Here is a 15,937-nt window from a genome sequence, read left to right as displayed (position 1 = left end):
GCTGTGTGATTAAAATCGTGATTAATTGTGACTAATTTTTTTACTTGCATAACTAATTGTGATGACATTTTTTAATCGTTTGACAGCTCTAAGTTTCATATTACACATGTAAGCCAGCAAGAAATACAGGTAAAGCATTTACAGGACCTAACTCAGGTTTAGGCAGCTTAGTTTAAGTCAGCTACACCCAAGTCAGGATGGTCACATGCATGCATTTTCCACTTGCCAGGAGGACACATGGGCAGCTGGAGGCAAATTCAGTCAGGGGGATTTGCTAGACCTGAGGGGGGTCTGGCAAGTCTGTGATGGGGACTACCCAGTCTGGTGGTGTGGTGATAAAGGGGCAATTAGGGTCAGGGTGATTAAAACAACATAGATTACCTTATTTTATGTTGAGTCAACCCATGTTGATCTGAAGTTAGTCCGCATCTAACAAGAACAAACTTTAGATTGGGCATGCCATTTTTAAGGCAAGCTAAGCCTTGCAACACTTGCACTCATGGCCATTTGTATCACTCTAAGCTTGGTTAGGATGAACTCAATCAAACCCACAGTTTGTCTCGTGAATTTCAGGTTTATGTTTGCAGATCATGCAGTAGAGAAATGTATTTCCTCATTTGAAAGATAATTGGACTGAAAAGTATGTATTTGTGTTAGTCTGAAGTCAGCGAGAAGACAGGGTAGAGATGCACCTAGCTTATTAACTAAACTCAGAGATACATAAGCTTCCATGAGACAGAGCTCACTTCACCAGATATCTCACCAGTCCACGAGGAGAGAGGCACAGCATTGCAAAGGCCCCAGGCTGTTCCTAATACCAGGAAGACCACTGGTCTGGGGAAAATGCAGGGAGCACAGCCCTCATGACTCCCTCCCAGACCAGATTGAGAGGAAAGTGTGCAAATATTGACTGCCTGTACATTGTGCTCAGAGTTCGGGTGGGGAGTGGCATTTTAGTTAGAACAGTTCCCAGGAGCTGCTCTAACTAGAATGCCTCATCGTCATGTCTATTAAGCCCCCGCACACTTAAAAATGGCCATGGGGTGCTTTAGCTAAACCTCATTCAACCAGTTTTAGCTCAAGTGCCCCCACAGCCATTTTAAAACACACACAGGCTTAACAGACATGATACTGAATCAACATTAGAGCATTTTTATTAGAATATGGAGCAGAATTGTTGAATAGAGCTTGCTCTGATACATTCTAATTAAAACATGAACAAGCACATGTATAGAAAGCTGTTGACTCTTGACCCTTTCATATATACCTGGAAGATCTTTCTCCCAGAGACGGCATGGTTCCCCCCAAATAAATCTAATCCCCAAATAAATCTAATGAGTACTTGTATGCTTGTAGTTGCTACCTGGAAGGCAGCAGTTCTTCCAGTAGAAATGTAATGCCTATACATAGCCATAATTTGAAATCTTATCAAAAGTTCACATAAAAAACAGGTTCCACAGCCTAAACCCAAAGTCATATATTTAGAGTGTGTACAAAAATTCCTTTTGAAATTCTCATTTCACATCAAGGAACCAGAAAAACCCAGCTTTGGAAAATTCAGCTTACCATCTACACGAAATTATTGCCTTTCATGTAGCATAGTAATTCGGTATGTTTCATCCACATCATTCCTCCCTGCCTTAGTTCTAGCACATTTAAAAAGGAAACCATATTTTGCTGTTCAGTGTTTTAACTTAGAAACGAATGTCTGTCTAGGTGCTAAGATTTAGGTCCAGTTTTCTATTTCTCTCTTAACAACAAAGTTAACACATTTTATAATACATTATCATAGTCAAGACAGTTGTAATAATGCAATTTTAATATAAAAACATTAAATGGGATATTATTAATCTAAAAAACATTTTGGGCAAGAACCTACCTGATAATAAATTTGGCTAAAATAAAAACATATTTCCTTTTTTATAGACCAGTGCTTCACTAATTTACTAATTGAGGAACTGCTGCTGCGTTTATCCCTAATTCTTCATTCTTTTACTTCCACTGCACTGACTACAGCCTTGTCCTGCCTCTCAGTAAGAACTTAATTTTGGTATAAGTAGGATTTTTTCCAAAAGTATATTGTGTTTCTTTCTCCATGATACCCGAGAGCTTGAAAAGCTGCATGTTCATGTTTAAAGTTCAAATAAAACTGCTGTTATGAGTACCCACTTATCAATGTGTGCAAAGAAAGTCAGGGCTTGAGTAACACTTACCAGTCTGTAGTTGTTTCTCTCTGGCCTTTATATCAGTAAACACCTGCTGGAAGTGGTTGGTAAAAGCAACAAGGTCTGCATCCAGAAACATTGGTCCTTGTTCTTTTTCTTTCAGAGCTTTGCTTTGAATCTTTAGCTGCTCAATTTGAGGCTGAAGGATAGACAAATGGATGACTTGATCCTGCATAGTAAAAGAAAAAATATTGCAAATTATCTTTTGGTTGTAAAATCAGTAATGCATTTATGTAGTAGCAGAGTACAAAAGAACAAACCCACATTTCTAGTTTCTTGAATGACAAATGGCAATATGAAAAATTAAAAGTATTAGTTAATTTAATTCATCTTCCTTTCATGTAAGGGCTGTTTTCTGTTTCACCTGTTTTCAATATCTTATTTTTGTTCAGTCAAATTTTAAATATGCTTTGTAAATCCCTGGACCATTTTCCTATAATCAAGAAGTTTTCCTAGTATTTAGCTTAAATATGCCCTGTCTCAAAACCACAAGTTATTTTCCACTTGAAGTAGTTTAAATATGTCTACATAATTGCTCTTGTTGTTTGAATTTACATTTTTCAGATAGTTATGCATGCATTAGTGTTTGATTTTCCTTAATTGTCAACAAGTATTTCAATGTAAATAAAAAAATATTTTCAGTTTTACTGATATACATCTGAAAAAAAGTCCACAGATCATGGAAGAAGTTAATGTTTTACACTTCAACTTTTCCACAAAAATCAAAACCTCTGTAGTCAGTCTTATATTCCCCAAAACCATACTCACTTACCAATATAATTCCAGTAATGAGGTGTCTAAACCTAAACATGATGGGAGAGAATGTGTTCCCAGTTCCACAAGTGGAAAAGGTCCTGGTCAAATGAAGCATGGAGGGTCAATATTTTCCCCAGGTTTCCCTGAGTCATTAAATGACTCTTGGCAGGATTAGATGGTATACAGGCTAAGTAGGAATGATTTGGGCACATACAGGATCAATAGAACTCACTTCATTCTTTGGAAGTTGCCAAGAAAGTTAATATAAATTGGGCTATTCTATTATCTTACTAACAAAAGCCTCTGTTGTGATTTGACAGCCCCTTAATGGGGAGAAAAGGCAAGAAACAGTTTAGCCTCCAATGAATCTAGATAGTCTAACCATGGGTACAGGGAGGCTGTCGAAATGTTGTGTGATTAGCTATGGGCTTTACTGTGATTTTTGTCTGTTAACCATGTTCAAGTTATCACATTGTGTGAGGCTGTTTAACACGTTAGTCTTTGCACAGAAAGTAAAGAGTTAAGTTCTAGGACTGGCTTCATGCAGAAGGAAACAACACAGACCTTTAACATCAACAGGCCCAAATGGCTGTGTTGACACATCAACAAAGGTGAGTTGCTCAACACCCAGGAGGTGTCCGGAAGAAATAAACATGATAATGGGATAGCAGGCTGGAAAAAAGAAGCCTTCCAGCTGGCCAGAAGGATTTGGGAACTGAGGCAAGTGGAGGAACTTTGGGGAGCTGGAGAGACTGAAAAGGGAACAGCTGAATATCTTAGGGAGTGCTCAGGACTGTGTGGACTGGATGGGGACAGTGGGACTACATAATCCCTTTGGAGGGGGCAGAGAATTTCTGGATGAGGGGCCTTTGACCCAGTAAATGCCTTTATTGAAGGGACTGTCTGGTGTGCTCCTTGGAACTGTGGGTTCTGCTCAGTTCCCCCACCCTCCTCTGGACAGCCCAAGAGGAGGTCAAGTCCCTCTCTCAGAAGAGGAACTGGAAGCTAGCTCCTTGAACCAGGGATGTAGAGAATCAGGGGAGGTGAAACACCAAAAGGCTGGGGTCTCAGAGTGGGCAGAAGCCTTGGTTCACCCCTTCTTCCAGCAGTCAAGCATGGACTGACTTTAAGGGACTCTCTTCAAGGGACTGACTTCAAGGGACTCTTAGGGCCTTGCTACACATTTCACTGTGAACAGCTCAAATGCTGATCAGTGTTACTGCTAGCTCAAGTTTGGAGCAATTACACATTTAAGCCAGTAGTGGCCTTGAGAACTGAAAGGTAAGAATCCTGCTGCCTCCTCTCCCCTCCCATTAAGGGCTTCTTGCTTGCCCCCTCAGCCCAGGGCCCCCCCTGTTCCTCCACCACCTCTGTTCCTCACCACCTCTGGCTTACTTTCAAGTGACCCAACCAGGGGTGAGATTCACGAGGGACAGCAGACCTGATCCAGGCCAGTGGGGGAGTCAGGACGAGTGAAGCGTTCACACTAATATGTAACCTAGTGTGATTACATGTTAGTATAACTTGAGCTGGGTAACACAGATCAGAGATAGCCCTAGGCTGGAGTGCAAGTTTAAGTGGCCTAAAAATGCATAAAATTAGTTTCACATGTGTGGGCAATCCAGGAGTTAAAAGCTCCAAGAGCTGCCCAAAATTAACATGGAACAACAAGGCCCTTAGCACATCTATATGTATACTTTTTGGTCCCACGACACCCTGGAGATCTGCTGCTTCAGAGCAGGCTTGATTAATCGAATCTCCTCCACATGCAAGCTGACATGCACTGTGCTGTGCCTCACGTAGTTGTATAATCGGTGAAACGAGTGTCCACGCACAGAAAATGGTGGCAATGAGCTTTTGAACTAAAGCACCTTCTATGTGTTTTGGTTCAAAAGTGTGCTGCCACCATTTTCTCAGCGCTGATGTGCATTTCACCACTTATACAATTGCAAGCACGGCAGCATTTGCATGTGTAAAAATGCTGTTAAAAACTAGGCAAGCCTCATTGGTCCCTAGCAAGGCCCCTCTGAAGGGCATTCTGTGACATGTTTTTTTAAAAGAAAGCTTTGCCAGAAAGCTAAGGCCCATCATAGGCACAGAGCCTAACCACAGATGGTCCATAAAGGTAAATGTCCAAGCACTAAATATGGGTGGAACCTACAGCATGTTTCACATTATAAATAAATAAAACAATAGATAAATAACAATTATGAGGCACTCTCTAAGGACAACTCCTTGGAATTCTCCCTGTGTCTCCATTCCTAACTAATGGAAAGAAGCACTCTGTCTCAATGATTCACAACCTGGTCTGTGACCGTATCCTGCTCCTGTACACTAATCGCTGCTTCCTTTCATGCAACAGGTATTCAAAACATCTAGCTTTGAAAGACACAAAGTCTATTTTCCACTTTCATCTGACAATATGTAGAAATACTTATCAAGTACAATAATAAAAGGGTTGGAACAGAATCTCTAACCTTGCACTTTTCTAACTGTGTTTTTACTGTAGCAGGATCTGCTGCTGGTGTAGGTTGTGCTTTCAGCCAGTTTTCAGCAGTAATTGCTGTCTGCTCCAATTGCTGCAGCTTGGAGTAGAAGGCAATGATGTTATTTTGGTACTCCAGCCATGCCAGTCTTTCACTCAGCAACTGACAGAACTCCATCCACCGGCTCTTTAACTGCTCGGAGGCTTGTTTGATGTTGTCAGCATTAAGGCCCTCTAGAAAGAGAGGAAGGAAAGTAGTTCAACACTTATTTATCTCTAAGTCACAAAGAAAAAGTAGAAAAATTATTTGACAACCCAATTTCTGTACCTGAGATCTCATAAATCCAGATCATGATTTACCATTAAAAACAGGCCTGACCATATAGATGTCATATTAGTATAGAAAGGATTTTAAAACTATTGTAAATTGCTGACAAAGTACTGCTGTTGCTTCAGAAATAATGGAAATAAAAACACAGTATGTATTCCATAACAGAAATACAACAGAAGGAGGTGATACAATATAAAAACTAATAACCAGCTTATATTTTTGAAAACTCTGTCCAGATTGACATAATATATTAATGTGTAGGTGATTTAGGAACACAAATCCAAATGAAAGTTAATGGGACATAAGTCCTAAGTCACTTAGGTGTTTTTGAAAACTCTTTATACTTATTTTAGATTCAGTTTCAGAAAAGAAATATAATGTTCAGTAATTACTGATTAATCAAAATCCAAAAAAGAAATGCTTTATTAAGCATATACAAGAAATTTCGCTAAGGTCTTTTTTGACGAGGTAAAAGAAACTCAGAATACTGTGGGGTTTCATACTGAACAAAATTGGCATCAAAATAAAACATATAAAGAGAACCTTCAATAGCATAATCTATACTTATTCAGAAATCTGATGATGTAGGCTTACATTCAAAACTAATTGCACTGTAACATTAATATGAGTAGCTCATCCTTACTACTGATATCATATCCAGAAGAGGAATGCTTTAAATGAGCACTCTTTTTTTTTCTTCTTTTACTGGCATAACCTATAATTAGCACACAGTAACGTTACCGGTAATGAATTCAGTGTTAATCAAACTGCAGTACCAATCAGTAGCAAGTGAATCTTTAACTATGTCACCAAAACCTCATTACTAAACTCTGCAGAAGCAGGATCTGCCAGTTCATCATCATCTTAAAATAGCTTTATCTGGAGATTTCTTAACAAAGTTTTGATGTAAACAGAAGCCTGCAAGTCAATATATCTTAGAATCAATAGTTTGTTTCTTCATGTCTATGCTACATTTGACATGTCTAGAGTATGTTGATTAAAGGTTTATTTTGAAGAGAAATTGAATGTAAATTTGCATACATTTCCTCCCCAAAAAATCCTTTAATAGAGATACAAAATAATTCAGATATTTGAAAGTGAAAAGGTAAACTCAATAATAAAATTTTAAATTGTAGACTTAAGTTTGATATATGTTGATGTATATTTGTGGCTACAGACCCTTGGTACTACTGCAGATCAAATAAATAACAACATTTCCATGTATTCTTTGGAAATCACAAACCACATTAGAAATCTTGGTGTAAGACGATGGTGTAAGAGTTTTGCTAGTGCTAAAATCTTAACGGACATGAGGACCTGCTAGCTCCATAAGGAACAGGAAATTCTTGGTTCCACAACTGAACCCTTGTCCATAACCTGTGTCACTGTTCCGCATTAGCCATCAGAAAAGCAGCAACTATTAACCTGAGACTATAACAGACATCCCAAACTGCCTAATAACAACTACATCACTGAAAATAAATATAAAATAGCCACTGTGACTGAAAAGCTTTAATGCAAATATGGCCCTACGGATCCTGTTCTAAGAATGCCCTATGTGGCAAAAGTCCTGAAGTGGGACACTATGCATGAATAAGCTGTTCAGAGATCAAGTTTTGCATACATCAGCTAGCTGTTAATGAAATAAGTAAAGAATGCTTTCCTGGAATAATTTCTCATGGATTCATGAAGAGTAGTGGAACCATGAATGTTACATTCAGAGAAACCTTAGTGTGCATCACAGTTACTGAGAATGTGCTATTCTGGGGATGGAAAACTAAAACTTCACTACAAGATCAATTTCATGAATGCTGTTCAACCCTTCACTACCACACCACTCTCCTTTATTCTACTTACCTTGATGAAGGCCATTGAAGACTATGAGGTAGGTATTGATTCATATGATGAAAGCTCATGGTCATTATGGCAAAGCCTAGGGAGACATGCACATTTGCATGATGTCTTGCAGTAAATCATGAATACCAACCCCATTTCAGCATGTGCACATTCACATTCTCTTTCTCTCTCTCTCACATATACACACACAAGATATTAGTCTTCTGCAAACTTGATGCCAAATTGGGGATCAGCAGAGTCCATTCTCTAAGGAATCATCTGATCCTTTCATAATTCTACTTTGTTCAGGAAATATAAATTTAAATTCCTATAATGCAGAGTTTGCACCTCTGCACCTGAGATCTTTTAGAAGAGAAAGACCCAGAAGTTGGAAGGGTGGTCTGCCATCTTGATGACATCCTAATCCATGACCCTATCAAGGTTCACAGTAATCATCTGCACAAGGTACTGTGTATGTTTCAAGAAAGCAGACTTTCTCTGCATGTAAGAAAAAATGAATTTGTGGGAGACAATGCTCACTTTCTGGGCAAGTAATCATTGGTTGGTTGAATCCCAATGAGAGCAAGATAGATGTCATCCATAGAATATCTGAGCTTGCCACCTAGATTCATAGACAGTAAAGCTAGAAGGGACCTCAGAAGATCATCAGGTCCAGCCCCTGCACCAAGCAGGAAAGACAACTGGGGTCAGGTGACCCCAGCAAGGTGCCCATCCAGTCTCCTGTTGAAGATTTCCAGGATAGGCAATTATACCACCTCTGGAGAGAATATATTTTACAGTCTGGCCACCCTAGTTATGAAATAGCTTTTCCTAATGTTGAGCCTGAAATGGATTTCCAGGAGTTTGTGACTATTACTCCTAGTTTTTCCCAAAGGTGCCTGGTAAACAGCTGTTCAATGATCCCTTGATGTACGCCTCTGATGTAGTGGTAAGATGCTACCAAGTCCCTTCTCAGCCTTCTCTTTTTCAGGCTGAAGAGTTCCATGTCCATTAGCCTTTCCTCATATGGCTGGCTGCACAAGTCTCTGATCATATGGATGTCCTGTCTCTGGACTCTCTCAAGCTTTACCACATCCTTGTTAAAGTGTGGCACCCAGAACTGGATGCAGTACTCCAGCTGTGGTCTCACCAATGCCGAGTAGAGTGGGAGAATCACTTCTTTGATTTTGCTGGAGATGCACTGATTGATGCACGCAGGGTATTTTTGGCTCTGCTGGGTACAGCATCGCACGACCAACTTATGATCATACTGCGGTCAATTATTACCCTCGGGTTCCTTTCATTCATAGTGCTGATCAGGTTGGCATTGCCAAGTCTGTAGGTGTGCAGGGGATTGTCTGTCCCCAGGTGGAGCACTTTACATTTCTCAACGTTGAACTTAATTTAGTTCTGGTCCACTCAACTTGCAAGCCATCTAGGTCTGCATGTATCTGCATCCTATCTTCAAGTGTGACCACATTTCCCCATAACTTGATGTCGTCCGTGAACCTGGCCAGTGAGCTCTTGATGCCCACATTCAAACCATTGATTAAGATGCTGAATAGCACTGGACTGAGCACCTGTGGGACACCACTGGCCAATTCCTGCCAAGATGGCACAGATCCATTCATTAAAACTCTCTGGGTCCTGCTCCGCAGCCAGTTTCCTACTCACCTGATTGTCTCGCAGTTAAACCCACAGTCTTCCAATTTTCTCAGAAGACCATCATGGGATATCAGATCAAAAGCGTTTTGAAAGTTGAGGTATATAATATTAACCTCCTCTCTCTTATCCAGGTGGTAAGTCACCTGATCATAAAAGGAGACAAAGTTGGTGAGACAAGACCTGCCCACAATGAAGCCATGCTGGCTGTCATTCAGAATCCTATCTTCTGCAAGCCTATTGCACTTAGACTCCTTGATGAATTTTTCCAGGATTTTCCCTGGGATAGAAGTTAAACTAACTGGTCTATAGTTACCTAGATCCTCCCTCCTCGCCTTCTTGAAGATGGGCACAAAGTTGGTCCTGTTGCAGTCCTTGGAGACCTCCCCAGAGTGCCACAGGATTTGGAAAAGCTTCAACAGGGGCTCTGCAATGACTTCGGGCAGCTCCTTAAGCATTCTTGGATGAAGTTCATCTGGACCTGCTGACTTATATATGTCCAAATTCTTTAACTGATCACACCCCAGTTCTAGGGCAATAGTAGGAAGGCAGTCATTTCAACCCTGCTCATTCTGTACCCTAGCAGGTGTCAGTTGTTGAGCAATGGCCCCACACTCCCATTCATTTTTCTCCTATTCCTTATGTACCTAAAGAAGAACTTCTTGTTGTCCTTGATTCCCATTGCTAATTTTAGTTCAGTCGCCCCACCTCACTGAGCTACAGTATGATTTGGATAGGGTTAACTGCTTAGGCAAATTTATCCTCAGAGGGGCTGACATTTCTACTCTCCGTTAATTTACTTCATTCTAACACAGAGTAGATGTGGGGCATGAATAAAGAATCTCAGTGAGATCAAGAAAATCTGATGTGCCTTTCTAGTCTGGCTCAAGCAAGCCAAAATCATCTTGACTAATATGTTATCTTATGGACTGAGAGCTATTCATCAAAAACAGACTTTATCAAGATATGAGCTATGGGTTAAATTCTGTTTCACTTCATGCCCCCCAAGTGGTACTTATATAAACAGTGTAACACCAGTTTTTGGTACTTATTATTTGGCATTTTGGTATATACTAGTGGCATGACAGAAGAGGATTGCTCCATGTGTATCTCTGCTGGAAGTAAAATAGAGGAGGACCATTGCACTTAATCTGGAGGGTATTTCTCCACATCTTACATTTCCATACAATGGATAAACATCATTGGAATTGTTTCCACCCCAGTGGAGACAGGGTGCCAAACTAGAACCTAGAGCTACCCTTCTTCCACATCACTGTTCCATTTCACTGAGCATACTGGTTTGCTCTCTTGCTATATATATCTTCCTCTTCTAGCTGCAAGTGTTCCAGTTTCAACTAGAAGCCTGGAGAGTGCTCTGGGTCAGCGGACCAACGATTTTGGCAAACATGCCACAAATTAGCTCTGCAACCTCTAAATACCACTCTGATCCCTCTCCCTTATCCAATCCGCTGCTAAGCTTTCTGCTTCCTACCTTGTGTTACCTGACTAAACTATTGTTCTGCTTTCTGTTCCCTGCCCTCCCTATCTGCCACATGTTGCACAGAGGCTCCAGGCTGGCGCCCCTGCTCTGGGTAATGCCCAACCCATGCTTTGGTGGTTAGATCACTTTCCTGGTTAGCAGGAAGAACAGGCTCATTAGTCACTAAGAACCAGGATGGATTGGATTTGAATCAAATTGCTTTAAATCACTAGTCAGGAAGCCTCAGTTTAATCACTGTTTCCCACAAAGAGTGCATTCTTTTTGTTTGATATAACCTACATATTATTCACAACTTAGAGAGGTTTAATTTTTAAAAGGTACACACTATAAATTTTAAAGCAGTGATTTATTTTGATATTTTTTCAGATTAATTTTGCAGATACATCAGAAAACTGAATTATGATTTATTTCATTTACCAAAGTTAATTGAAGCAGATACTTGGGAAGTCACTGGGAGGTGAACTATCTCCAATTCAGTAGATTACTCATGGATATTTGAGCAATATTTTTGCCATGCTGAATTAGGAGGACATCAAGTGACATTTATAAAATGTTCCTAAAAAAGTTACATAAATATATTATCTCAAATAGTATATAATTACAAGATGTAATCCCTATTTCATGATAATGGCATAGCAGAGCCACTGGCACAGTTGTTTGAGCACTCATGGTGCTCAGGTAAGGTCCCAGAGGACTGGAAAAGCGCCAGCATGGTCCCTGTTTTCAAGAAGGGGAAGAAGGAGGATCCGGGTAGCTATAAACCGGGTACTCTCACCTCTATCTTTGGAAAAACCTTTGAAAATATTATCAAGGATCACATTTGTAGGATTCCAGAAGGTAATATAATAGTGAAGGGCAACCAGCACAGGTTCATAGCAGGTAGATCCTGCCTGACTAACCTTGTTTCTTTCTATGACCAGGTTACTAAAAGCTTAGATGCTTATAGGCTCAGTAGTGCTACACTCACTAGCACCATGGCCGAAAGGACTTGAGGGTCATGACTGACCACAGGATGAACGTGAGCCACCAATGCAATGTCGCAATTGGTGAAGCAGACCAAACTTTGGCTTGCATCCATAGACGCTTCTCAAGTAAATCTCAGGATGTCATCCTCCCACCATACTCAGCCTTGGTAAGGCCACAGCTGGAATACTGCATCCAATTCTGGGCTCCACAATTCAAAAAGGATGTGGAGAAGCTTGAGAAAGTCCAAAGGAGAGCCACACACATGATCAGAGGATAGGAGAATAGGCCTTATGAAAACAGACTGAGAGCCATGGGACTTTTCAGCCTGGAAAAGTGCAGGCTCAGGGATGACCTGGTGGCAACTTATAAGTACATAAGGGTTGTGCATCAGGATCTGGGGGAACATCTGTTCACCAGAGCGCCCTAAAGGATGACAAGGTCCAATGGTCACAAACTCCTCTAAGAACATTTTAGATTGGATATAAAGAAAAACTTCTTTACTGTCTGAGCCCCTAAGGCCTGGAATAGGCTCCCTCTGGACTCCTTTAAGAAGTGTTTGGACACTTATCTTGCTGGGATCCTTTGACCCTAGGTGACATCCTGCCCTTGGGGCATGGGGCTGGACTCAGTCTCCCAAGGTCCCTTCCAACCCTAATGTTTATGAAATCTATTAAATCTATGAAATATCTTCATCAGCGACCTGAATGAAGGCATGGAAAGCCCTCTGTCCAAATTTGCAGGTGACACAGAACTATGGAGCAAAGTAAACACACTGATGGGAAAAAATTGAATCTAGAAGGACCTGGCCAGGTTAAAGAAGTGGGCAGAGAACAACAGGATGAAGTTCAACAAGGACAACAAGTACAAGGTTCTGCACTAAGGAAGAGAGAATCACCAGTACACCTACAGGCTGAAGAATGACCTTTTCAGCCACACAGCAACAGCAAGAGATCTCGGAGTCATTGTTGACTCCAAGATGAATATGAGTTGTCAATGTGATGAAGTAACTAGCAGAGCTAACTGTACTTTGTCATGCATTAGTAAGTGCGTCATGAACAGGTCCAGGGAGATGATGCTTCCCCTCCTATGCAGCACTGGTCAGGCGGCAGCTGGAGTACTGCATCCAATTCTGGGTGCTGCAATTCAAGAGGGATGTGGAGAACCTTGAGAGGGTTCAGAGGAGGTCCAGGCCATTCATATGGTTAGAGACCTGCAGGGAAGGCCCTATGAAGAAAGGCTGAGACACCTGGACCTTTTCAGCCTCTGCAAGAGAAAGCTGAGGCGGGATCTTGGAGGGGGTGGGGGAGGAAGGGGGTGGTGTGGCAGAGAATAGGAGATGCTCTGTTTACCAGGGAAACCCTTGGAATAAGCAGGAACAACGGCCACCAGCTGATAGAAAGTAGATTTAGGTTGGACATCACAAAGAACTTCTTCACAGTCAGGGTTGCCAGAATCTGGAATGGGCTTCCAAGGGAGGTGGTGCTCTTCCTTACCTTGAGGGTCTTCAAGAAGAGACTGAATAAGCACCTGGCTGGGATCACATGACCCAGGCTCTTTTTCCTGCCATAGGCAGGGGCTCAGACTTGATGATCCATTAAGGTCCCTTCTGACCCTAGCATCTATGAATCTATAATATCTTTGAGTTTTAACATATCTTAAATTAAAACTGTCTTTATATAGGTTGATTTTTAAGTACCTTAACAAAAAATAAAATAAAAATACAATTAAATAAAAAAACCTGATGTAAATATGAAAGTCTGATTTTGTTAATTAAAAAAAATGTTGATTTTTAACCACCCTGCTTAGAGCTACTACTCCTTGTTGCGTGGTAACCAGTCCTTGTACAAGAGCTGGAAGATCATGTCTGTCACAGCCGAACATCTGCAAGAGCAGAGTAAACAACCTTACATTTTTCCTGCTATTAGTCTTTTGTGCAGACTTCTGGAGTTCACATGTTTTAGTTGAATTGTCAATGGTACCTCTTCATTACCAACTTTCTCATGTCCAACTCATGCTGTTTTAAACTGGTGAACCTTGAAGGTTTTCACTTGAACACTATCATTAATCACATGAAACCCATGTTCACAAAAGACATGTGCACTGAAAGATACCTGTAGGCCAACCCACCAAAGGGCACTTTATATACAATGTTCATAAAGAACGTAGTTTTACCGTCATCACTTCAATCTTTCTCTTCCCACAAAACTATAGGTTAATTTAGGCTGTATATATAGAACATAGGCATAACTACACCAAGCTCACGCCTAATCAGTGGCTGGCCAACTTCTTCTTGAACATCCCCAGTGATAGGTATTCCACAACTTCCCTAGGCAATATATTCCATTGTCTCATTATTCTAACAGTAAAGAAGGAAGTGTTTCCTCATATCCGGTCTAAACTTACTTTACTACAACTTCAAACCACTGGTCCACAACTTCCTGTCTGGAGCAAGACAGAAAAGGTATTTTCCTTCTTCTTTATAGCAGCCTTTCAAGTGTTTGAAAACTGCTATCATGTCTCTTCTTAAGTGCTATTTCCACAAGCTGAAATGCCTATCTCCTTCAGCCTCACCTTGTATGACTTGCCTTCCAAGCCCTTTATGATTCTTTTCGCCTACTTCTGGACTCTAACTTCTCCATGTGCAGCCCAAAACTGCAAACAATAATCTAGATGAGATCTAATAGAGTGCCAAGTAGAGAGGCACTATTGCCTCTAGTATCTTGCACCAAATGTACCTAATGCTTTTATTGATGCATTCCATCCAGCCTGCCCATCTGACATTTGCCTTTTGTGCAGCTGCATCACAATGTAGACTCTTATTGAATCTGTGATCTACCATGACTCCCAGATCCTTCTCCATAGTGCTGCCATACAGCCAGGTGTCATCCATTTTGTATTTGTATTTTTGGTTATTTTTCCAGAGGTGTAGCACCTTCTATTTCTCAGCACTGAACTTTATTCTGTTAGCTTCAGCCAAGCATTCCAATCTGTCAAGATTCTTCTGCAATTCTTCTTCTTCTTGTCCTCCACCACACTCACAATCCTTTCCAGTTTCATCTTCTAATATTTACAAGAAGCTCTCTATTCCAGCATCTGAATCATTAATAAATACATTGAACAGCACTGGGCCTAGGACAGATCCTGTAGGTTTCCATTTAAAACCGCTTGACATTTTGACATGGGTATATTTACAATTACTCTTTGCTTGCAGCTATTGTGTCAGTTGTCTAACAACCTTATAATAGTTTTGCCCAGCTTATATTTCTCCTCAGAAGAAATATAAGGTACTCCTCAGCTTATATTTCTCCTATTTGCTCATCAGAAGATCAGGTGGGACCTTGTCAAAAGATTTGCTGAAGTCTACATACACTATATTCACAGCATCCTGCGGGGAACTGAGGAGGCAATCTGCTGCCCCGACCCCTTAGCCTGGGAAGTCTGCTGCTTCCCGGGGGCCCGCATCCGAGACATTGCGGAGAGGATCCCGCAGCTCCTCCAGCCCACAGACCACTACCCCATGCTCCTTATTCATGTGGGCACCAATGACACGGCTCAGAGCACCCCCAGCCAGGTCATGAGGTGCTACAGGGAGTTGGGAGCGGGGCTTAGGGGTCTGGGAGCTCAGGTGGTGTTTTTGTCGATCCTCCCAGTCTCGGGCTATGGGCTGAGGAGGGAGAGGAGGATCCACGCGGTGAACCAAAGACTGCGGCGCTGGTGTTATCGCAAAGGCTTTGGCTTCCATGACCACAGCCCGCTCTTTGGAGAGAGAGGCAGCGAGCTGCTGGGAAGAGATGGCCTCCACCTCCCTCCCCTGGGGAGGAGGCTCTTCTCAGCCAGGCTGGCTGACCTGCTCCACCGGGCATTAAACTAAGCCCGCTGGGGGATGGGGGGACTACTGCCCCTGCTGGCCCACTGAACGGCCCTTGCAAAGCCAGCAAACCAAGGCACTTAAGGGGGCACTTAAGGGAGCCCACCCCTCCCCCGCCCTGGCACAATCTGTGGGCAAGGCAAAAGCCCCCAATGGCACACTTGACTGCCTGTACACTAATGCCAGGAGCCTGGGCAACAAGCAGGATGAGCTCGTCCTCCTGCTCAGTGCAAAGAAATATGATGTCACTGGGATAACGGAGACCTGGTGGGACTCCACCCATGACTGGACCACGGGTATAGAGGGC

General features: G+C 41.7%; 1 protein-coding gene across 7 annotated transcripts in view; it reads right to left on the bottom strand.

Annotated features, from left to right (window-relative positions):
• Positions 1 to 15,937, bottom strand: part of DMD (dystrophin) — a 2,140,576-nt gene that overhangs the window by 1,195,742 nt on the left and 928,897 nt on the right. For all 7 annotated transcript variants that reach the window (XM_090061814.1, XM_090061802.1, XM_090061811.1 and 4 more), the window contains exons 19-20: positions 5,459 to 5,700; positions 2,214 to 2,394 (exon numbers count right to left, since the gene is read on the bottom strand). In XM_090061814.1, coding sequence (XP_089917940.1) covers positions 2,214 to 2,394; positions 5,459 to 5,700 — 423 coding nt within the window. The remainder of the gene's footprint in view (positions 1 to 2,213; positions 2,395 to 5,458; positions 5,701 to 15,937) is intronic.

The sequence above is a fragment of the Crocodylus siamensis genome, chromosome 1 (genome assembly GCF_052110815.1).
Source record: "Crocodylus siamensis isolate JL-2025a chromosome 1, ASM5211081v1, whole genome shotgun sequence".
In the NCBI taxonomy this organism is placed as follows: domain Eukaryota; kingdom Metazoa; phylum Chordata; order Crocodylia; family Crocodylidae; genus Crocodylus; species Crocodylus siamensis.
Note: the sequence above shows the minus strand (reverse complement) of the source record. Positions and strands in the feature narration are given on the sequence as shown.